At 47.4% G+C, this 24939-nt stretch overlaps 2 protein-coding genes across 2 annotated transcripts in view; one reads left to right on the top strand and one right to left on the bottom strand.

Annotated features, from left to right (window-relative positions):
• NCKAP1L (NCK associated protein 1 like) overlaps positions 1-24939 on the bottom strand; it is a 616762-nt gene that overhangs the window by 588275 nt on the left and 3548 nt on the right. The window contains exon 2 of the mRNA XM_063952202.1: positions 8374-8484. Within this exon, the coding sequence (XP_063808272.1) occupies positions 8374-8484 (111 nt within the window). The remainder of the gene's footprint in view (positions 1-8373; positions 8485-24939) is intronic.
• Positions 17084-24939, top strand: part of LOC135008331 (uncharacterized) — a 280518-nt gene continuing 272662 nt past the window's right edge. Inside the window, exon 1 of the mRNA XM_063952195.1 lies at positions 17084-17199. Within this exon, the coding sequence (XP_063808265.1) occupies positions 17137-17199 (63 nt within the window). The 5' untranslated portion in view covers positions 17084-17136. The remainder of the gene's footprint in view (positions 17200-24939) is intronic.

The raw sequence follows: 24939 nt of genomic DNA, 5'->3' as shown, positions 1-24939 counted from the left end.
CCAGCGTTGTCTCTGCAGCCTGAGGAGAGAGAGAAAATGGCGCTGAGCAGTGTGCTGGCTGACTGAGGAGGAAGCTCCACTCTTCAATGGCGTGTTTCTCCTCAGCTTTTATGAGGTAATTTTTTATACTGGCTGGGGTAGGACTGTGCCTCAGCAACTTATGCCCCTTATTTATGCCAGTTTCCATAGGTTTCATGCAGCCCAGGGCTCCCCCGCGCCCAGCACACTGCAGTGCCTGTGTATGTGTGGGCAACATGGCGTGCTGCGCCCCCACCTTTAGCCGTCACTTTCTTGATTGAAGATCTGCCTTCTAATACTCACCTGTCTTCTGACTTCTGGCTCTCTGAGGGGGGTGACGGCGTGCTGTGGGAGTGAGCATCTAGGCACGGCTAGCGTTCAGTTCCCTTCAGGAGCTAATGGTGTCCTGTCAGCCAGAAGCAGAGCCATGAAACTCTTTAGGAAGTTGGTTCCTACTTCTACCCCCTCAGTCCCTCGAAGCAGGAAGACTGTTACCAGCAGTTCTCCCTGAAAATAAAAAAACTAACATAAGTCTTTTCAGAGAAACTCAGTAGAGCTCCTCAGGAGTGCATCCAGTCTGCCTGGGCACATTTCTAAAACTGAGGTCTGGAGGATGGGCATAGAGGGAGGAGCCAGTTCACACCCTTGAAAAGTCTTGAGGTGCCCATGGCTCCTGCGGAACTGTCTATACCCCATGGTCATGAAATGGACCCCAGCATCCTCTAGGACGTATGAGAAATACAATTATTATTATTATTATTATAATACTATCTTCTCAGAAGTCAGAAGAGATCTCCCTATCTAGGGCAGTTTTTACACACAGTACCACAGGGGGTAGGTCCGCCCTGTATTTTTTTTTTTACATTAATAGTTTTTATTAGAGAAAAGCAATTTTATGGGGTACAAAAAGAAGAAAAGGGCATGGGGGCATACAGCATAACACCGTAACACGATATGGGGGGGGGGGGGGGGGTTGTATAGGGAGGGGGCACACGGGAGGGGGGGGAGCATCCAGTAACACAATGGTGGAGGTACCTTGCAACAAATGTGGAAGACACAAGAAAGAGAGAAGAGGAAAGGGGAGTACATGTAAAGGCATAGGGAGAGGAAGAACATGAAAAGGCATAGGGAGAGAGAGAGGACTGAAACATAAACATGTCCCTACACCCGATTAGGGCAAGTGGAGGAGAGCCCACACTAAATGAAAGCAAGGGAGCTACTCCGGGAGGAGACCTGGAATGCAATCACTCACTATCAGGGAGTTCGGTTAGACTAAAATGGGCTGAGACACTGTTAGAAGGGTTGCGGAAAAACTGGGAACCTGGGCCAGTAGTAACAAACACCTGCCATGGGGACCAGCGGGCCTGGGGGGAGGAAGCAGTGCCGGAGACAGGGACGAATTCAGTTTCCATGAGGTAGTGGTGGTGCGTTTTGTGAATAACGTTTAGTAGAACTGGGGCAGTAGATTGCTTCCATAGTTGAGCAAGATTAGCACGGGCGGGTATCAAAATATGACCCAGAACATATCTGCTAGTAGGGGGGGGGGGGGGGGGGGGCGAGGGGGGGGGGAGTAAGTGAAGTAACGCTACAGTCGGGTCAGGAGTAAGTTGCGTGTGGAGATCCGTATTAATCAAATCGAACACTTCGGACCAGTATTGTGTAATTATTGGGCTGGACCAGAATATGTGAAAAATATGTCCTATTGATCCACAGAGTCTCCAGCATTTGTTGCTGCATTTAGGCCAAAACGTGTGTAATCGGTCGGGGGTCAGATACAGTCTATGGACAAGTTTAACATGCATTTCAGTGTGGTTCAGGCATTGGGACATGGAGTGGGAGGTTAGGAAAACAGTACGCCATTCCTGAGGTGACAGCGATCTACCCAGATCCAACTCCCATTTCGTTTGAGCAGTAGATTTGGAGGGGGTAATAGGGGTAATAAGTAGCTTGTACCAGAATAAGATATCGCCTCTGGATTTGTTTAAAGAAAGCCGGGAAAAGAGGGCTTGCGAGGTGGAATCCAGGGTTAATAAGGTGGCAGGGATCGATTTCCACCAGTGTGCGACCTGATAATAATGGAAAAGTTTGAGGGCAGGAAGGGAGAATTTCTGTTGTAGGGCAAGGAAGGGCAACATGGAAAGTCCATCCAGTATATCCCCTAGACGTAGTATGCCCAGCTGTCTCCATTTGGAAAGATTTAAATGGGGGATTATCGCTGAGAGGGTAGTAATGGAGACCTGGGCGATGCGGCAAGCAGGTGACGGCATGGCGGCATGTATATTATCCCAAGTCTTAAGCGAGGATTGAGTGGATGGAAGAAGATATGGGAGGGCAGGTCGGAGCATCTTGGGAATGCGGAAAAGATCCGCAAGGGGGACCGAATGGGCTTGGTTTTGTTCCAGTTCCACCCAAGATACTAGCGAATCAGTGGTAAAATAATGTTTAAGGGAGGCCAATAGGGAAGCTTCCTGGTATAGAGAAATGCTGGGTAAATAGAGACCCCCTAAGGTTCTTCGTAGTATCATTTTGGAGTGAGCCAGTAATGGGGTTTTAGAAGACCAGACATACTTGGTCATTATAGAGGAACAAGTCTGAAGGGCTTTTTTAGGGAAGGTGTATGGGATCGTGCGGAACAGGTACATCAGTTTGGGCAGGAGGGACATTTTGAATGCAGCCATACGTCCTAGCCAAGAAACTTTGTATGCCGCCCAAGATTTTGTTAAGGCCTCTAAGGTAACTAATAAGGGGGAGAGATTATATGTAAAGACATCGGGAGTGTGAGTGGGGATATGGACGCCTAAGTATTTTATCGAATTAACCTGCCAGTTATAAGGAAAGGAAGATTGGAGGGTCGGAAGGGCGTGGGAGAGGTTAATGGGCAGGTCGTCAGTCTTTGTGATGTTAAGTTTGTAATAGGAAGCTAAACTGAAGGCATGTAAGATGGAGGTCAGGAGAGGGAGAGTGGTGGGAGTGTCAGAAATAAAGAGAAGAACATCGTCCGCAAAAAGGCTTAATTTATGGTGGGAGGAGCCGAATTTTAGGGCTGGAAAGTGGGGATTGTCGCGGATTGTAATAGCCAGGGGTTCAATTAACAAAACAAACATCAGGGGGGAGAGAGGGCAACCCTGCCTGGTGCCATTTGTGATTGGGAAAGGGTCGGATAGAAAGCCATTGCTGAACACCCGGGCCGAAGGAGAGCTATATAATGCTAAAATGGAGGATAGGATGCGATCCTTAAATCCAAAACGGAGGACTTCGCGCATATAGGACCAATTTAGTCTATCAAAGGCCTTCTCGGCATCCAATGATAGCAGGAGAAGGCCCTGATCTGTAGAGAGAGAATCAATCAAATTGAAAACTCTGCGCGTATTGTCCGACGCCTGTAGGCCCGGGACAAAACCAGTCTGATCCGGGTGTATCAGCAATGGCAGAAACCCATTCACTCGTGACGCAATCAGTTTAGCGTATAATTTGACATCGGTATTAAGGAGGGCAATGGGGCGGTAATTGTGTACATAAGCAGGGACTTTGCCGGGTTTGGGAATAGTGGCTATTCGTGCTTCTAGAAGTACCGCCGGTAAAGTTCCTTGATCCGATAAATTGTTAAAGAGGGCAGTCAGGTGGGGAGAGAGAACATCAAGGAACGAGGCATAGAAATCAGAGACGAACCCGTCAGGGTCTGGGGCTTTGTTGCGGGGAGAGGACATAACGGCTGCGGCTACCTCAGCAGGGGTCCATGGGGCGCTGAGAGCGGACAGTTGCTCTGGATTCAGTGTGGGAAAAGAAAGATTATCCAGAAAAGAAGAGATGGAGAGAGGGGTGGGTTGAGGGGTAGATGGGTCAGACATTAGATTGTAAAGTTTAGCGTAGTAATGTGCAAAGTGATTTGTGATATCTTTAGGATTGAGGACTTTCTGTTTGGAGGGGGAGTATACAAATTTGATCTTGTTCCTATCTTGCTAAGCCCGGAGCTTACGGGCTAACATTCTACCAGATTTGTTACCCAGGAGATAAAACTTGTGTCTTAATCTGTTTAAAGTCGCTTAGGTACGGGCGAGAAGCAATTTTTGGAGTTGGCTACGAACACTAAAGAGTTCCTTCTTGAGGGTTCTAGAGGGAGTGGCCATGTTGCGCGTTTCAAGATCTAGTAATTCGGCCTCCAGTTTCGACTGAAGCTGGAGAGCTTGTTTCTTGAGGATGGCACCAGCCTGTATAGCTGCACCACTGGTAACAGCCTTAAAGGCGCACCAGTGGTTGATGACAGAGGTGTCCTGGGGGGAGTTGGTGGCGAGATAAGAGTTAACACAAGATGGCGCCGCCAGGTCTCTGAGAAGGCCTTCCGCTGCCCAGGCTCCCGGAGGTTGCTACGAGACCAGCCGGGAGCGGACACAGCTGTGCGCGGGTCACGCGGGCCGGGGCCCTCCGTCCAGGCGCCGCTCAACGGAAGAGGCCGCCGCAGCGGGAGAGGGGAGCGCGCCTGTCACCGGCCCTCCACAGCGCGGCGCGATGTCCGGCGGTCGCCGCCCTGAGGCAACGAGGGCAGCAGCAGGTAGGACTCATCGGAGGAAGGCAGAGGGAAGGGGGTATCCGGTGGTGGCCCTTGCACACAGGCGATGAGCGGTGGGGGGGCCGTCCTCCGTGCCGGGATCCAGTCACTCCCCTCCGGGCCGCAAGGAAATCAAGGTCCAGGCTTCAGAGGGGACAGCAGGCCGCAACCTGCACGGGTGTTGGAGACACCCGCCGGCTCCGCAGACCGTGCTGCCCAATGTAGGGGTTCCCCAGATGATAAAGGGGAGTCCCCAAAACGATCAAGGAGCTGCCAGGTGCTTTTTAAAAGGTGTCCAAGGCAGGAGCTCTAGGGAGACACGTCTGCATAGTTCTGTAGCCAAGCCACGCCCCCCTGTATTGCTTTTTTTAACCAATCATGCTATCTTACAAAATATAAATAAATACATATTACATTTCACAAGAATTAAATAACTGGATAAAGCAATGTCCTGCTTCCCCTCCATATACACATATACAACCCAAACCAGTTTGCCTTCCCCAGCACAGCCCGATTTAGCATTTTCTATCTCATTAAGAATGTAAATATAACTCGAATTTCAATTGTTTCCCTCCTTTCAGAGAAACAGGCTATTCTCCTGACTACAGTATATACTCCCCCTGACTGCATCCTCAAAGAAACTGCCTTTCCAGAGACCTCGTTGCAGGTGTCAGGGTCATTAACATATCATTTCTTATAAGAGAATGACCAAAGGGCAATTTGTACACAAAATGCAAAAAAAATGCCTAATACATTTGTTGTAAGTTCATGGTCCATACATTTTAAATGTGCAATTCTACAACTGTGCATAGAGCACAAAATACAACATGTTAGAATACATAATCCCCTGTACAATTACATGATATGGTGCCAAGCACCGCTTCGTCTATTTGGGTAATGGCGAACGTGCCATGAGCAGAGGCGTATCTAGGGTAGGGTGAGTGGGGCACGTGCCCTGGGCGCCTTGGCAGGCCCAGGAGAGGGGGGTGCCGCCGGCGTCCAGGGCATCATGCCCCACTCGCCCCCGTCAACCCTAAATGTGAGGGGAGGAGAGCGCAGCGTCTCTCCCTCCCCTCACCGCTGCTGCCAGCACTAGCAGCGCTGCCAGCAGCGCTGCTGTGTCCGGTCTCCGGCGCTAGCCAATCAGAGCTTGCGGACTGGCTCCCGATTGGCTGCCGGTCCGCAAGCTCTGATTGGCTAGCGAACCGGCGCCAGACAGTCGCCGGAGACCTGGAGCGGTGAGGGGAAGGAGAGGCGCTACGCTGCGCTCTCCTCCCCTCACATAACAACAAGCCAGCGGCCGGTGAGTGACGGGGGGGGGGGGGGGGTCCGGCAGCACGGGGGGGTCCGGCGGCACAGTGGGGCAAGTATCTGGCACCAAGTGGGGCCTGGCACTGTGGGGCATGTATCTGGCACTGTGGGGCAATGTAACTGGCACTGTGGGGCAATGTATCTGGCACTGTGGGGCAATGTAACTGGCACTGTGGGGCAATGTATCTGGCACTGTGGGGCAATGTAACTGGCACTGTGGGGCAATGTATCTGGCACTGTGGGGCAATGTAACTGGCACTGTGGGGCATTGTATCCGGCACTGTGGGGCAATGTAACTGGCACTGAGTGGGGCATGTATCTGGCACTGTGGGGCAATGTATCTGGCACTGTTGGGCATGTATCCGGCACTGTGGGGCATTGTATCCGGCACTGTGGGGCAATGTAACTGGCACTGAGTGGGGCATGTATTTGGCACTGAGTGGGGCATGTATCTGGCACTGTGGGGCAATGTATCTGGCACTGTGGGGCATGTATCCGGCACTGTGGGGCATTGTATCCGGAACTGTGGGGCAATGTAACTGGCACTGAGTGGGGCATGTATCTGGCACTGTGGGGCAATGTATCTGGCACTGTTGGGCATGTATCCGGCACTGTGGGGCATTGTATCCGGCACTGTGGGGCAATGTAACTGGCACTGAGTGGGGCATGTATCTGGCACTGTGGGGCAATGTATCTGGCACTGTGGGGCATGTATGGGGCACTGTGGGGCATTGTATCCGGCACTGCGGGGCAATGTAACTGGCACTGAGTGGGGCATGTATCTGGCACTGCGGGGCTATGTATCTGGCACTGTGGGGCATGTATCCGGCACTGTGGGGCATTGTATCCGGCACTGTGGGGCATTGTATCCGGCACTGTGGGGCAATGTAAATGGCACTGAGTGGGGCATGTATCTGGCACTGTGGGGCAATGTATCTGGCACTGTGGGGCATGTATCCGGCACTGTGGGGCATTGTATCCGGCACTGTGGGGCAATGTAACTGGCACTGTGGGGCATGTATCTGGCACTGAGTGGGGCATGTATCAGGCACTGTGGGGCAATGTATCCAGCACTGTGGGGCATGTATCCGGCACTGTGGGGCATTGTATCCGGCACTGTGGGGCAATGTAACTGGCACTGAGTGGGGCATGTATCTGGCACTGTGGGGCAATGTATCTGGCACTGTGGGGTATAAATCCGGCACTGTGGGGCATTGTATCTGGCACTGTGGGGCAATGTAACTGGAACTGAGCGGGGCTTGTATCTGGCACTGTGGGGCAATGTATCTGGCACTGTGGGGCATGTATCCGGCACTGTGGGGCATTGTATCCGGCACTGTGGGGCAATGTAACTGGCACTGTGGGGCATGTATCTGGCACTGAGTGGGGCATTTGGAAGTGAACAAGCCCGCAGGACGGGTGAAATGCGTTTTCCAGACTTGACCAAAGGACACCAGGAGCATCACTTAGATCCCTCTAACCTCAGACTGACCCAGGGATCTGGCAATCAACCTTTCCGTGTGAAAGGACTTCGCTCACTGCTCCGGAAAAGCTAGAGAGGGAACCTGAGAGGCCAGACTACAAGCTGCAAGGACATTAATTGCACAAGACATTCTCTGATGTGAGGATTATTTGGAGAAAGGTGGACCTGTGGAAGAACAAAGAAATCTTGCTGGGACAATACCGTAGACTTTTTCCATCAATTAACTTTGTGCATATCTGTTTAAGGTGGTAGCGCCCAAGCTATATTCTAAAATTTGTTTACTTAGACTATTCATTATTGGTGATTGGGAATCACCTGAATATATCTGGGCGGCTTTTAATCCACTAAGCGCTATTGTCTGATCCATACCTTCATATCCTGACTGAGTGGGGCATGTATCTGGCACTGTGGGGCAATGTATCTGGCACTGTGGGGCATGTATCCGGCACTGTGGGGCAATGTAACTGGCACTGTGGGGCAATTTAACTGGCACTGTGGGGCAATGTAACTGGCACTGACTGGGGCATGTATCTGGCACTGTGGGGCATGTATCTGGCACTGTGGGGCAATGTATCCGGCACTGTGGGGCATGTATCCGGCACTGTGGGGCAATGTAACTGGCACTGTGGGGCATGTATCCGGCACTGTGGGGCAATGTAACTGGCACTGTGGGCCATTTTCAGTGGCCACACCCCTTCTGGAGCGTAGCCACACCCCTTCTGGTGTGTGGCCGTGTTTTTTTTTTTTTTTTTTTGGGGGGGGGCGCCATTTTCCATCTTGCCCTGGGCTCCAAAAACCCTAGTTACGCCTCTGGCCATGAGTTTATCATGTGGGACGGGTCTCCAGCCACAGTGGGCATAGAGTAACTTTTCATTAAGAACATCTCTTGCACTAATAGTAATTTTCAGACTAAAGTAAACAGAGCTGTTCTAACATTTATTAACTTAAAAAAAATGTAATTAGTCTACCTCAATATAAAAAAATTAAAGACTTATAAGAATCTTAAAGCAATTACCGTACTGCTTCGAACATCGATGCTTGGGAACTTCTTGTTGATGTATTTTAGAGATGATTCCATAGACTTCTCTGTGAAATAGGGAGGTTTTGTCTTGGTATCTGAACATGTCTATGAAAGATGAGAATCAAATATAAGACATTGTACAGTGTAAATCACTTTGATCTGCTCCAATATATTAGATAATTTTAAGTTTTTCTTGACATAATAATTCAGCTAGTTAGGGCAGGCATCATAAGCAGCCTATTCAACTTTCTATTTCTTCTATACCTATAAGTATAAGTAATCAAAAAAAATTTAAACTGGCTTATTTACACTGCAGAGTTCCGAAGTAAGAAGTCCACTATCATAGGACTTCTGTAGTCATTCCGGATAGGAGAAGTGTCAACAGCTGATCTAAGTATCGTTCTGATAACAAATACTGCAGCAAGGAAGTTAACTACTCTCCACTGCAAGGAGAAGCCCTGGCTGCGCCCAACACTGGAGGGAATACAAAGCCACTGGAAATGGTAAAGCACACAGCAGTATTAGCCAGGCCGCCGACAGGTATGAAGTGAGTGACTCCAGCAGCTTACCAGAAGCCCAAAGAAATTGTCGACTGGGGCATGAAGGGCCCACCGGAGTAATGCAGCTGTAGGGGCCCGTGCTTAGGGGTGTTTCCAGCCAATTTAGGGAATTGGCTAACCATTAGAGAGTGCATGGTCTGTGCCCCACGACAAATACAGTATGTATAGCAAATACTACTAGTCCCTGTATGATAAGATACCAGATGAAATACACCTTAGTCCTGTGCAGTATAATATAACATGTATAATGTACAGTATAATCCAAGTGCACAGTCTGGAACCTGATCCCTAGAAGAGAGGGTGGGCCCTCTGGCAGTGGGGACCACCGGGGGGGTTCCCTGTAACCCTGTGGGGCAGTGCAATCCTGCACAAAGAACATTCAAAGACTTTGCACAATACAGATTGTTTTCTACCTTGCACACTGATCAGTAAGAGCCTTGCAGGTATTTAGGTTCCAGAGGACTATACTTACACCAACTATTCCACTAACACTGAATTGAATTCTCCTGTATGGATTATCATGATAAATATAACAATGTAACACGCTTCCCATAAACCAATCAGTAAAGTTTGTGGCAAACATTACGCCCATAGCAGTACCACGAATTTGCAAATAAAATTGATTTTGAAAAATAAATTATTATAATACTTTTTAAATGTATATTTTAAAATAAGTATTAGTTATTGTTGATATAATCTCCATTAGTTTCAATTCTTTTTCTTTTTTTTCTTTTTAAGCAGCAGGATGGACTAATGGTTAGCAAGACTGTCTCACAGCACTGAGGTCATGGGTTCAATGCCCTAACTGTGTGGACCCACTCACACTCCAAAAATATACTGGTAGGTTAATTGGCTCCCAACAAAAAAATTAACACTAGAGTGTATGGGTATGTGATAGGGAATATAGATTGTAAACTCCACTGGAGCAGAGACTGATGTGAATACCAAATATTCTCTGTAAAATGCTGTGGAATATGTGTGCACTATATAAATAACTGGTAATAAATAAATTATAAACAGTTTATACAGACACTGTACGCCTGTTTTACAAAGTTTAGATTTGCTACTACATTTTGGCACTTTGTACAATTTATATAATGTGATTTGAATCTGTAGTGTAAGAACATAGGGATTCTCAGATATGCATGTAGCAGGTATTTATACACTTCTGATAATATAACACTATTTTTTGGCCTTTACACTAGTTAAAACCTCCAAGGCTTGTAGATACTCTGAACATTGTGCATAATGGATACAGTAAAACAGTGACAACAAATTCCAACCTATTTACATTTTTAAACAGCCCTGTGTATTAATTTTTACCTTTTCATCCTATAGTAATATTTGGTATAGCATTAATTATTATGACAGTTTGGACGCATCAGGATTGTCTTTATTACATGTGCAGGGTTACCACATTTTCATTTTCAGATGACTATAAATGTGGGATTGCAGACCCACATTTGCTCTTGTATATTCCTTAAAGCTCCCTCATGCCCCCTTATATGAACAGGGCACCCTCATGTCCCTTTATATGCTGCAGAGCCCCCTCATTACACTTTATATGCTGCAGAGCCCCCGCATGCCTCTGCAGTATATTTATTTCCAGTATGGTTACATTATTTAAAAGTACAATTGTGTCAAGACAACATGTCTATGTCCTAGCTCATGCACAGCTGCTTACAGGATTTAAATTAATTTTTTGTGCTAATTAGAGAACATTAACCTATTTATATAAACATTGTGCAACCTCGTTTGTGGACAAATGTGTGTTCCTTTTTCAAGTATTAACACTGTTTTTCTTTGTCAACTTCCACTAAGAATGACTATTGAAATTAATTAAATTACTATAACATCCACATCAGGGGTGGACTTCAGTTTGCCGACTGTCGGGATCCCGGCGCACAGTATACCGGCGCCGGAATCCCGACAGCCGGCATACCGACACTTTTTCTCCCTCTTAGGGGTCCACGACCCCCCTGGAGGGAGAATAGATAGCGTGTAGCGTGCCACCGTGCCCGCAGCAAGCCCGCAAGGGGCTCATTTGCGCTTGCCCAGCTGTTGGTATGCCAGCGGTCGGGATTCCGGCGCCGGTATGCTGGCCGCCGGGAGCCCGGCCGCCGGCATACCCTACTACACCCCCACATGAGAGCTGAAAGTATTTGTAGCTTAGAAGCTCAATCGACCTGGGTGTTTGCCTTGGAAGAAGTTTCAATTTGACTATGACCTGTAAGGCTTCCTAGCAGGTGTTAAGCTTTGTCTAAAGTGTTCTAGACTTTGGTTATGAAATTAGAATAGATATCCCTGAAGACTCCAGTCAATTACACTGTACAAGAGAAATAAGGAGCAGCCCTGATTTTGGGGATGCGATGGAGTATTCAGGACATCCTGACTAGCTCAGTCTTTTGGTGGCTAGTCCTGGAGATGGGAGCCACAACATCAGGTCACAGCATCAGCAGAAGCGGGCCACGTGAGAGGCAATGTACTGACAGTGTCAGTAATGCTGCTGGTGCCACCCTCTATATGATTTCCAGACATTGCCTCTCCGGATAGGTCAGTGGCTTTCCAGACTGTAAGTCACTTTTGTGTGCTTTAAGCTCTTAATTACATTGATCAGACTGTGCCTAGAAATGTGCTTTCTTGCAGAAGTATAACTGGAATGCACAAAATGTGCTGGAAAATCAATGTTGTTTTGCCTGAGATAAAAATTCATAGTATATGATCTAGTATATGATCTATTGTATAAGGTGGCCCAAAAGTAGCTCCTGCAGCTGATGTGCACTCAGCAAGGTACATTCATGATCCACACAACTCCACCCATAAATTGGTAGAAAAATGTAACAGCAAAAAAGGGAAAACATAATATTCTGATATAAGACTCTCCATAGTGAGAAATCAACAGTACAGTATGTTCTCATTGGGATGCATTCATCAATCTTAAAAAAAACACATACATTTATAAATGCAAATAATAAAAGGATAAGTGATTATCTGATAAACATAATCATCTTTCCTTTTTATCTTTTAATATTATCATTTCGAAATACTGGTGTCCCGCTGTACTTTACAAATGGGGTCCCAGATATTTAGCTCCAAAAACCAGGGACGTGCAGTCAGGGGAGGCAGTGCATCTCCTGTCCTTAATTATTAAAATACAAAGAAGATACTTATGACACAGATTCTGTGTCATAAGTATTTGCTTTATCCTTTCTATTATTTAAATTATGTTAAAAAAAAAGTTTTACATGTGTTCGGAAGCACCACTCTCGGTGCCTCCTGCTGTCAATATGTAAGGGCCGGAATCGGGAGGCGGGGCCAAACATTGGGCTGTAAAAGCCCATTAAAAAAAAACCTATAAGTAACACTAGTATGAGTGCCTCTGTGACAGGGGCGTGCTTTCAGCCCATATGAAAGCACGCCCCTGTCACTAACACTGATGTGATTGGGCAGTGGGCAGGGCCGGACTGGATGCCCGGCACCAAACCACCCCCAATTCCTGGGCTGGCTGACTCGAGACATCCCTCTCCTGCCCCCCGATCTTACCAGCGGCGGCCGATAATCCCCCCTCCCCGCTGGAGTTTAAAGCCGCCGTGGTCGCATCATATGCAGGGAGAGCAGGACTGCACTGCAGCAGAGGTCCTGCCCCCCCTCCCAGGAACGTCCGCCGCCGACTTCCACACACAGACAGCGCCAGTGCTCCGTAGAACACACTGCGGGGAGCACACCTCTGCTGCTGGACTCCAGTGGTAAGGAGAGGGAGGAGAAGACCTCTGCTGCGGGACTCCGGTGGTGGGGAGAGAAGGGGGGGTGGTCCGCTGCTGTGGGTCTCTGGTGGTGGGGAAGGGGGGGGGAGTTCGCTGCTGTGGGTATCTGGCGGTGGGGAGAGGAGGGGGGGGAGAAGTCCGCTGCTGTGGGTCTCCAGTGGTGGGGAGAGGGAGGGGGGAGTCCGCTGCTGTGGGGCTCTGGTGGTGGGGAGAGGTTGGAGTCCGCTGCTGTGGGGCTCTGGTGGTGGGGAGAGAGAGGGGGGAGTCCGCTGCTGTGGGGCTCTGGTGGTGGGGAGAGGGGGGGGGGGGTAGTCCGCTGCTGTAGGGCTCTGGTGGTGGGGAGAGAGAGGGGGAGTCTGCTGCTGTGGGCCTCTGGTGGTGGGGAGAGAGGGGAGTCCGCCGATGTGGGTATCTGGTGGTGGGGAGAGGAGGGAGGGAGAAGTCCGCTGCTGTGGGTCTCTGGTGGTTGGGAGTCCGCTGCTGTGGGGCTCTGGTGGTGGGGAGAGGGGGGAGTCTGCTGCTGTGGGGCTCCGGTGGTGGGGAGAAGTCCACAGCAACACAGGGCGCACGCAGTAATAGCATTTCACCGCTGGGTGAAATGAGCACCCCCCCCCCTTGTCCGTCCCCCCCTCGCTCAGCACATCGCGCTGTGCTGAGCGGGGGGAGATGTGTGCTGAGCGGTCTGTGATAGACCACTCAGCACACATCTCTGGGGACATCTTCCCATCAGTACGGCCCTTAACGTAAAGTATGCTTGATAACTTATTTTTGATCAGGGAATTCTATCTATCTATCTATCTGGAGGGGGCACCAACATCTGTCTTGCCTCCAGGCATCTGGGACGAACTTACGCCACTGGTTACAGCTGTCCCATCTCTACTGCGGCTGCCTTGTCCCTCCTGACTCCTCAACTGGGTTCAGCAGACTGTGGGGTTACATGCTGGGTTGTTACTGTCTCATAATGCTGCTCTTCAGGTAGCTGTGTCCCGGCGTATCCTGTCTGGACTGATCCCTGCGGATGTCCTTTCCTGGTTCCTGTTGTTCCGGCGTTCCTGGTTTGTCCTTTACTGGTTCCTGTGTTCATCGTTCGCAGGCTCCTGCCACTACAGATGGCTCATTTCACCTCCAATAACCCGGTATCTGTTTTGACCACTTGCTAATTCCCCCCTCCCCCTCCTTTTGTGTCTTCCCCAGTCCCCCACACTTACCACTCTTCCTTCTCTTGTCTACTTTCCCTGTAACTGTGCACTTAATTCAGAGCTGATCGTAGATATCTGAAAAAACGCACATGTATGATCAAAATCTCTGATATGGGGGGGGGAGGGCGCCCAACACAGGGATAGTCCACCCCGCATGCCAGGCCCTATCCCCCCGCCCACAGACGTGTGAAAGAATTGCACAGCGGCAATGCTTTCACACCTGGCGAGCAGCTCCCTGTCTACGCAGCTTAGCCATGTTTTTAGACGCCACATGCAGCCGCCACGGTCCACCCTGCAAACGGTCTGGACACGCCTGCGTTGTCCAGACCCGCCCCGAAAAAGTCACCGCAACACTGTCGACACACCCTGCGACCACCTCTGCCTGTCACTCAGGCAGAGGTGATTGCACTAGTGAGATGCTTTCACATCTCACGTGTACGCACACACAATGCAGCTGCTGGGCATGCACAAACAGCACCGGGCTTCAGCCTGCAATTGCTGCCACTGCATCGACCAGGTCTACATTAGGCCCATTATTTCCACTAGGAGTTGCAGGACTTTTGTATACAGCAATTTGTATTTGAATTGTGCTTCTAGATTTTTGGTCTATGGGAGTCATTCAGACCCGAAAGCAGCTACGCATCTGTACGCAGCAGCTGCATTCAGGTGGTCTGCTCATGCACATTGGCTGCAGTGCACGTGCGCAACCTTACACATTGCAGCTGCATCCTGAAAGGATGCTGTCGCAGTGTGATTGACAATGACAGCCATTCACAGAGCGGCAACACGGCATTGGGGGGCGGGTCAAACAGGAGCATAGCCAGGCTGTGCTGCCAGAGGTCAACCTTAGTTTAAAGAGTCCGCAATCTAATTGCGGACACATTGGGAGGTGGCCTCACACGTGCTGTGCGGCCTCCCAATGTGCTGGGTCACTCTCAGCATGTGAGGAGATGGACGCAGATCTGACTGCGTATGCAGCGATCTGCGTCCATTTCTGAATCAGGTCCTATGTCCCTACACATTGTTCTCAGACCTGCCTACATTACTTGCTCTGTGTATTATAATTAGACTGCAGTTTTTATTTCTTAATATTGCCTGGTCTACGAGTTTATTTTAGTGTGCTTTTCCTTTGCCTTATTCCCCCATTTGTAACTGCTTGTAGTCTCTTTTCCTTGCATTAACTAGTTCTGATTTTTACTTACATACTGGCTTATTGCTATATTTGGTGGTCTCCCCCTATTCCTCCTCCCTCTCTCACCTGTCCAGTCACCCACTATTCCTCCTCTCTGCCATCTCCCTCTATTCTTCTCACTCCCATCTCCCCCGATTTCTCCTCTTTCCTGTTTCCCTGCTACTTCTTCTTTTTACCGTATACCCCTATTCCTCCTCTCTCTCTCTCTCTGCCATCTCCCTCTATTACTCTCTCTCTCACTCCCATTTCCCCCGATTTCTCCTCTCTCCTGTTTCCCCACTACTTCTCCTCTTTACCGTATACCCCTATTCCTCCTCTCTCCCTCGCTTTCTCTGCAATCCCCTCTATTCCTTTTCTCTCTTTGATCTCCCTCTATTCCTTGTCTCTTCCTTCTCCCTCTATTCCTTCTCTCTCTCTCTGATCTCCCTCTATTCCTTCTCTCTCTCCCATCTCTCTCTATTCCTACTCTGTCTTCCTTCTTCCCCTATTCCTTCTCTCTCTTCCTTCTTCCCCTATTCCTCTCTCGCTGTCTGCCATCTCTCCCATTCCTCCCCTTTACCTCTACGTTGTCTCCCCACTATTCCTCATCTCTCTCTGCTGTCTCCCCCTATTCCTCCTCTCTCTCTCTCCTGTCTCCCCCTATTCCTTCTCTCTCTCCCATCTCCCTCTTTTCCTTCTCTTTTCCTTCTCCCCCTATTCCTTCTCTCTCTTCCTTCTCCCCCTATTCCTATATCTCTGTATGCCCTCTCCCCCATTCCTCCTCTCTCCCTTTGCATTGTCTCCCCCTATTCCTCCTCTCTCTCCTATCTCCCCCTGTTCCTCACATCTCCATACTTCTCCTCTCTCTTCCATCTCCCTCCTCCTCTCTCTTTCACATAAATTTATAAAAATTTACAATATATTAGCCTCCTGCTCATCACAAGTTTGATGAGCAGGCTGCGGGCATTGGCGAGGGTGGAGGCAGTAGCAGGCATTGGCTCGGCGGCTATAGGATTCATCGGCGGTACTCCACCTGTATTTATATAGATAATCGCAAATGATCACCAGATAAGTAAGGAACATGGGCACTCTAGTTTGTAAGATAAGACTCCCTGGCTCTCTCAAACAAAGTATACCCCGAGACTCCCTGGCTCTCTCAAACAAAGTATACCCCTATTATTTAGGACATGTGAGGGAGCAGAATTGTTACTCTGAAAGATTCCTTCAATCTAATTAAAAACAAATTTAGTAAAAAATTAAATGGATTATTAGAACAAAAAAAGAGGAGTATGTTAACTGGAAAGGGAAGGTCCTACCTTATATGTACTACAATGTTATTTACTGTTTGCCCATCAACAATTAGCAGTGGGCTATAATTGAAAAGAGCAGTATTATTTGAGAATACACAATTTATTTATTTTTTGAAATGTGTAATGTTGTCTCCGGTTGTAGCACTACAATCGCTGATCACAGTGGCCAGTGATGGGAGGGTTTTCTTGTAACCACTTAATTGCAGATTTGTGCTGAAGGTACTGTAGATTAGTTCCACATGCCTTTAGTAGTCTAGCCATGATTAATATGTTAAATCAAATCTCCTTCACAGTTGTTAGAAAAACTAGCCTGACATCTTCAAGGCAGTAGAGAATCTGGCTGGGCCCGGGTACTTTTCAGGGGGTGTGGCCTAATCACAGGAGGCGTGGTCATGCACCCTTAGAACAAAAATACAGTAAAAATTTTATTTTAAGCGCCCCATTAATATCTATATTATTCTTTCTTCCCATAGTCTTTTTTCCAATTATCAGTTACTTTAGAAATTGCTTCAGCATCACAAAAAATAAAGTTTATTTTATTTTTATTCATATTATGTTACTCATGATCATCCTTTGGTCATTTTAAGTGTTTTGGGGAGTACAGTATGAGTACAGTTATGCATGTAAGCTTCATGTGTGCTGAACATAGAGTATTACTCCAGCCTCAACTGCCAAGCAACTGTCCAATCAGCACATGGCGTCTCTACGTCGCAAGGGAAACTCAGCATTTGAATGCACCTTAACAACTAGGACATGGCAATGGCGAGGAGCAGCAGCAGCAGCTCTACATCAGCCCTTAATACAGAACATTACAAGGTACCAATTTCATAATAGTTGTGCCAGAGACTTGTGATCTTGCTGCTTACACATTGTTTTATCTCTTTCACTGAGAACATTTTGGAGCTGGTAAAGGTGTTTTTGTCATGCAGTTACCACCTTCATGTTGTTACACTTTCTGTACTTTATACTATACCAGTCTTCCTTCAAGGTGGATAAGTGCTTAAATGTGAATAATTGATACTGTGAGGTTTGCTATTAGGTCTAATTTATACATTCTAAAGCATTTTAAGTAGAGTGGTTTTGGATTTACTCAGTTCTTAATGCCAAAATTAACGCAGGTTCGGATTTATCCAGATTTTTCTTATTGGCTAACCAAAACATGTGACATCCAAAAGCCAATAAGATGCCTTTGAGATCTGGGTTAATCTGGGTAAAACCGAACCCGCACATCTTTAATTTGAATGCAGTTAGGTAACTTGCATTGACAATATAGTAAACCAAACTAATAGTGCTACATGGAAAGTTGAATGCAGAAACAAAAACAAGTCAGAGACAAGGTCCCCTGGCCAACCTTAATTATAAAGTACTGACGCATTGCGCAGTGCTGTACAATGAGGGGATCTTGATGTGACATAAAGAAATCACATAAAACAGGCTAAATGAGCTCCCAACCTAAGTGGTGTGGGCTACACGTGATGCAGTAGAGTAACAATTTGTGGGGGAAATGCAGGTGGCAGAATTAGCAGCCTCCAGCGCCGGTACTCTTGTGGTTACCTACCAGTCTGTAGTAACTGTGTGTAGCTTGGGGCTCTGCTTAAAAGTAAAAGAGACAGATCAACCTATCCCCATGTTCAATGTCAGCTTCTGTCACAGAGATCACAAAAAAAGGAAGAGAGAGGGCACAGCAGAGAGGGCACAGCAGAGAGAGGGCACAGCAGAGAGGGCACAGCAGTGACAGTTGGGGGCAATGACAGTTAAACGCACTGGGCCAAGGAGCTGGCCGGAGATGTTAGTCCACTAGATCTTATCCTTGGGGTTATGAAATACAGAGAGACACAGATTAGGACTTTCATTTCTACTTCGTTATAACATTTATATATATATATATATATATATATATATATATATACCGTATTTTTCGGACCATAAGACGCACTTTTTCTCCCCAAAAATGTGGGGGAAAAAGTATATGCGTCTTATGGAGCAAATAAGAGCCAGCACAGATGGAGGTTGCAGGTAGCGGGTAGCGCCGGGTCCTGGATGCTGCTGCTGCGCCGTCATCAGCAGAGCGCCCGCATCTCAGAACCCAGCAGCAGAGCGGGCATCATGTGACTCCCCCGCTCCCCCCCACCTCCTCCCTCCTCAGGAGTGCACCGCGGGCAGCGTTAGCTGAGAGCCTGGACGCGGGGAACCACTGGTACTGTCTATGTGTGTGTGTGTGTGTGTGTGTGTGTGTGTGTGTGTGTGTGTGTGTGTGTGTGTCTCTATGTGTATGCTGGCTCTGATGTGTGTGTGTGTCTGTGTATGCTGGCTCTGACAGAAGGCTGCGCTCTGACAGAAGGCTGCACTGTACAGAATCCTTGTAGGAGTCTGAGAAATCACACAGAACTGGAAATATCTCTTAGAGGTTGGTGAAAACTAGGGAGGCAGGGCTATTCTGTTATAGTTTATTAAATATTAAATATTTGATTACACTATTTGGTTCAGAATATTTTTTTTCCAGTTTTCCTACTCTAAAAACTAGGTGCGTCTTATGGTCAGGTGCGTCTTATGGTCCGAAAAATATTTTATATATATTTTATATATATATATAAAATAGCTAAAATCTTCAGATGGCGCTGATTCCCAGCTCCCCAGTCATTCCTATGGGAATGAGGTCTGGGGTTGAGAAGAGGGATTTGCCGTCTCTGCAGTGAATGACTGTGGCCATGCGCATTCATGGCGTCAGGCATGCGCACTGGGTAGCAACAAAAGTTCTCGACAACTTGCGCCCTGAAACTGCAGCCCAGCCAATGCTCAGGAGCACCACTCCCCAAACAACTTAAAACAGAAAAATGAGCGATCCACCAGGCGCTGGTGAGGGACAAGATTTGCTTCTGTTTGGCCACATATTTTATGACTGGCAGCCGCCAGCTCTGGTTTTGCCTATTATATTGACCATGAATAATTTGAATTGGTCCTGGACCACCAACCCAGGGCACCCCTGCAAGTGTCCCGAGGCACCCCAGGGAGCCACAGCACCCAGTTTGGGAACCTCTGGTATAAGGTGTAGATGAAACATAAATTAACTGTGTGTATGTACACAAACTTTGTTTAATGCACTAAGTTATTAAACATATTGGCTGTGGTATAAGGTGTATATGAAACATAAATGCATTCTGCGCTTAGACTTGGGTCCCGTCACCATGATATCTCATTATCGTATGCAATTATTCCAAAATATGGAAAAATCTGATATCCAAAATACTTCTGGTCCCAAGCATTTTGGATATGGGATACACAACCTGTATTAGCTAGGTAGTCCAACTTTCATCCAGGTTTGGCTACATGCAGGGTTGGAACAGGGGGAACCCCTGGTGGGCCATTCTACTGGTGGGCCCACCACCTCATCTAGGGATCAGGTTCCAGACTGTGCACTAGAATTGTACTTTATACACATTACACTGTGCTGCACAGGACTATGGTGTATTCTCTACAGTGCATAGCTGTTATTAATCTTGTACATTATATATCGAGAGACCAGTAAACGAAGGAACTCAAACAGTGTTTGTTTAACCTTATCTTACAGCGAAGGCTCAGCAGCAACATTTCGGATATTCCTTTCAAATGTTTTAGAACATCCCCATTTTTGTTTTTACAGTTTTTATGTAAATTTAAGCAATTCATGTCTGTTCTCTAAGCTAATGTATATAACTATAAAGGTTAGCAGTAACCTGCTAGATGTTAAAAACAAAATGTTTTAATTAGCAAAAATGGAAAAATAATGTAAATTTTAGACTTTTTCAGGGAACAAGTAATGGGATAAGAACTTGCAGCTGTACTGCAGCAATGGAAGTTGCTGTAAACAATTCTTACCAGTGTACCAACTTCTTTTGGTTATAATAATTGCTGTCAGAGCTCAGCAGCATCAATAGAATCCGGTGTTGTCACACACTAGCAGCAACCCAGAGGCACAGAGTCTAGCAGGGTACTAATTATTATTCCTTCATGGGAATTTACGCTTTGCTGCAGCATTCCCAGGAAAGATCACTGGAGTGAAGATAGATGCAAAATATGAGGAAGATTAGTGATATAAAAGGGAGTCTCTATAGACATAGGCTGGAGAGAACACACTGCCAGTGAAAGGGTACTTGAGAATTCAGAAGAGTATCCACAGATGGAAGGTCCAAATAGAAGCAGCTTGAGACTCTTGCAGAGTAACCACAGGAGCAGGGACATTTTAAGAGAGGAGGAGGGGACCCGCGTGCAGCCTCCGTTGCGGGGTGCCCTCCTTTCCAGCAGCAAGTAAACTCTGGAATAATGCCACTATTATGGGATTCCACCCATTGGCCAAGGGTGGTGCCCCCTCCTTAGCTGGCTCCCCTGGCGAGTGCCATCCAGGACAATGGGTAGATATGCCCCTGGAGCCGTGACCCGGGTTGACCTGGCAATAACCTGGGTTATTGCAGCAGAGGAAAAGGGGTATCAGAGAAGGAGAAACCCAGTGGAGCTGGGATGATAGTATGACACGCTGCCCAAAGGTACTTGAGCAGGTTCGGATAAGATTGTGACCACTAAAGGCCAAACAGAAGGAATGCAATCTCAGAAAAGTCACAGGACTGGAGACTGGCTGGGGCCAATGCTGAGGAGACCAGAGTGGAAGGCGAGAGATGTTGCCGGGACCCGACGACATAAATCAGCCCAGAGGGAGCAATGTTATTGCATCGAAGTGATGTGAACGCCTTTGCCTGATTGACAGGCAGAGTAGTTTGCGGGGTGACGACGCGGCATTGTGGGGGCAAAAAACGGGGGAGAGTCCGGGCCGTTTTCGGGGGGGGCGCGTAAACGGGTAAGATGGCTGCGCAGGTGGGGGCTACCCTTATTTTGCCGAGTCTGTGGTGCGATTGCATTACTGATGGCAATTAGCATGCTGGATGGCCTTGCCCTGTGCTGGGCGGCACCCAGCATGTGAGTGCTAGCAGTTGTAGTTTAGCTAAATCAGCAAAACTGCAACAGAAGCTGAATAATGCCCATAGGAATAATTCATAATTCATTTAATTAAAAAGTGCAACATTATCAAGTGCCTTGAAGATGAAGTACAAAATATAACTGTATCCTGAAGGCAACAGGCAGCCAGTACAAAGTCTGGCAGAGACTGGAAGAGGGTAGGTCTCAAGAAAAGACCAACAGACAGAGAAACTTGGGTCTCACTGCAAATATCCTGGGCATTTTTAAACCACTTTGTAGAAACAAGAACCCAATAAAAGGTACTGAATTGTGGTATTTATTTTACTATGCAATTTAATTACATATGGGTTTTGTCATTAAGCTCCAAAATATTTTCATGATAAACCATGGCTGTATTGTCACCGTAAAACACATATATACATATATCTCAGTGAAAGAGGGCTGTTGTTAACTTCCTCCTAAACATAATTAGAATTTAACTGACAGGAAGTGAGAGTTTGTACATCAGGAGACACCCATCATATGCTGACAAAAAGCAAGCGCTGATAAATGAAGACAGTAGTTTAGTGTAACCAAAGAAATTAATAGGATACATTCCCAAGTAAAAACCTGCACATACAGTATAGCTAACCCCAGTCCTGGATTTTCCACAAGGTGACTTAGGCACCTGCCTAGAGCCTGTTGAGGCCCAGGGGGCCCCGTGGCCCCAGGGGGCCCCGTGGCCGGCACACGAAATCTGGTTTGTCCATGCAGGGCTACCATCAGGAATTGCTGGGCCCAGGATGGACGGAATAGGCAGGGCCTCCCCAGGGGAAATTATTGTGCCTTTTACCCATTATGATTGTAAATTATGGAATGTTTTCACTATCTGCCTACATAGTAAAACATACAGTATGAATAGTGACTAGCATATGGTAAGTATTATAAATGAAAAAATATATAAAAAAATAAATAAATGATATAGTCTCCCTAATCCTAAGGGTTTATGATATAAAGGGGCATATAAGAACGTTTATATTAATTTTTAAGTCACAGCAGGAAAGGAGCCTGGGGAGGCTCAGAGGAGGCTGGTGGTCAGTTACAATTAAATTAACATACCGTAGTCTCCGTAGTGCAGAGAAATTTGTGGGCCCCTTCTTTGGCCGGGCCTGGGACTGGAGTCCCAGCAGTCCCCTCCTTATGGCAGCCCTGCATCCATGATCCATCACAAAAGATGGCTTCTAGTTAAATGTTTTACAAAGGCTTAGTAATAGGGCTCAGACCTATTAACATCACTAATATTGGCACTGAGCTCCGTTACTGTGCCTCTGCAAAACGTTCCCAGAGAACTACAGTACATGACCACTGCATGATATTATGATGTCATGCAGACCCGCTCCGCACTCCCACTGTCTATGTTACATTGGAAGGCCAGCAACAGCTGCCACTGGTTAGCACCATGGGCGGATTGGGCCACCAGAAATATGGGACATTTTCCATTGGCCTGGCCTCCGAGCCCAGCGCACCACATAGTGAGATAACACAGCTGGAAGTAGTCAGGTAAATAAACTCTCCTCACAACTGCTTTTTGGAGAGTTTCCGGGATGGGTGTACCCTATATATAGACGCCGACCTCTTGTCCCACTGTGCCTGCAAGCTCTGGCTCCCCCAGATTGAGCACGATGAACATTTACAAACCTATCTCTTTGTGTCTGCTTTCCCACTTTACCCCAGAAGCTGTCAAAATAAATTACTCATGTTATTGGGGTCTCTACCAATATACTGTAATGTGTAGGCTATCTCTGTTGGTATAATGTGATCCAAATCTATATGCTATACCATAACATTATGAGTATCCTTCTATGATTAGTTTTTATTAGGAACCATATTGGTGTAAAATAATGGGCATCTTTGCTGCTATATTGCAAGTGGCACCAGCACTGATGTAATGAAAAGGGATACATAGCCAATATAATATGATGTGCTCCCCTGGCAGTGTTATGTGATGGGTGTCTTTACTGGTATTATTCAGTATGTAGGTCATCACAGCAGCTGTTAGAATATATAATGTGTCTGGCATATTTCCTGTCGCGATCCTGTGGGTTTTTTTTCTGTTGGGGGCCAATTTTGTGTTATTTTTCCTGTCTGGTGCTAATGCGTTGTATTTATTCCTGTGGGGGTCAATGTGTACCTGTCAGGGGCCAAAGTTTTTAGTTTTTTTGTTATTGGGGGCCATTGTGTTTTATTTTTTTCTGTAATATAAGGCAGTCTTGTCCACTCCCCACCTACCACAAAAAAAAAAGATTCAATTAGACAAAAAAATGGTAGCCTTGGGCTTTAACACCCGGGCTTCAATCAGAGAAGATCTTCAAGAGTATCAGAAACCTGTAGCAGGCCTCTCTTACTTCCAGAACCATACAGCCCAACCAAGAGCAGAATTACCATGGGTGCAGGGGTTGCAACCCAGATTTGAGGGGTTGTTGCAATTCTGTCCCCCCTACTCTGACTGAACATTTCTGATGTGGCACCACTCTGCTCACAAAAAAAGTGCAGAGCAGAGGCCTCTTCTGACCATCAGTCAAAGTGTAATGCACTGGAGGTGAGAACAGCTTAGCAGGACCCAGTGCCGTTTCTAGCAGTGGGTGATCCATGCGATCGCACAGGGCGATCGCACGGGGCGCACGCCATGGCACTTTCTAGCTCCTATCCTGCTCCCTCTCCTCCCTCCCACAGTACTCTGTTCAGGGGCGGAGTTTCACGGAATGACACGGTTGCGTTGTGATGTCACGACACAACCGCGTCATTTCATGAAACTCCGCCCCTGTAGTGGAGTACTATGGGTGGGAGGAAGGACAGCAGGATAGCAGTGCTGGTGGGCTGGCACCAGGATTGCTACACCTCTGGCAATGAGCATTACTCTTGGCAATGAGCATTACCCCTAGCAACGAGCATAGCAATGAGCATTACCCACCCCTGGGAATGAGCATGACACACTGAACCAGAGCATGGAACCCTTGGCAATGAGCATTACACACCCCTGGAAATGAGCATGACAAAGAGAGCCAGAGTATGAAACCACTGGCAATGAGCATTACCCCTGGTAACGAGCATGACACCAAGATCATGAACCCCTGGCAACGAGCATGACACCCAGTGCATGAAACCCCTGGCAATGAGCATGACACCCAGCGCATGAAACCCCTGGCAATGAGCATCTAATTTAAAACTGATTAGAAGCTTGACTGTAGGGCATAATGTATCATGGGCATTGTGGTGTGTAGCATAATATGGTGCAGGCTTAAAATGGTGGAATTTTTTTTCCGGTGTTGGGCGAGGTCTGTTGGTGCAAAAACTGGGGTGTAAGGTAGACTTTTCCTGTAAGGCCACGATCATCCTAGCGAGGCCACATCCATTTTAGTGAGGGTTTTTTAGGTCTATGGTGGGGTGGTGCATTTTTTAATGTCTATGGTGGGGGGGGGGACTTTTTTTTTACTGCTCGCACTGGGAGCCAAATTGTCTAGAAACATCCGTGGCTGGACCTCTACCTGAATTTTACTACGGGGCCCGACAATGCATTGTACAGCCTTGAAGCATGATGCAGTACATCACACTTTTACTCTTTTGTATTCA

The sequence above is a fragment of the Pseudophryne corroboree genome, chromosome 2 (genome assembly GCF_028390025.1).
Source record: "Pseudophryne corroboree isolate aPseCor3 chromosome 2, aPseCor3.hap2, whole genome shotgun sequence".
Taxonomy (NCBI): Eukaryota; Metazoa; Chordata; class Amphibia; order Anura; family Myobatrachidae; genus Pseudophryne; species Pseudophryne corroboree.
The sequence above is the reverse complement of the archived record's forward strand: the minus strand, read 5'-3'. Positions and strand labels throughout refer to the sequence as shown.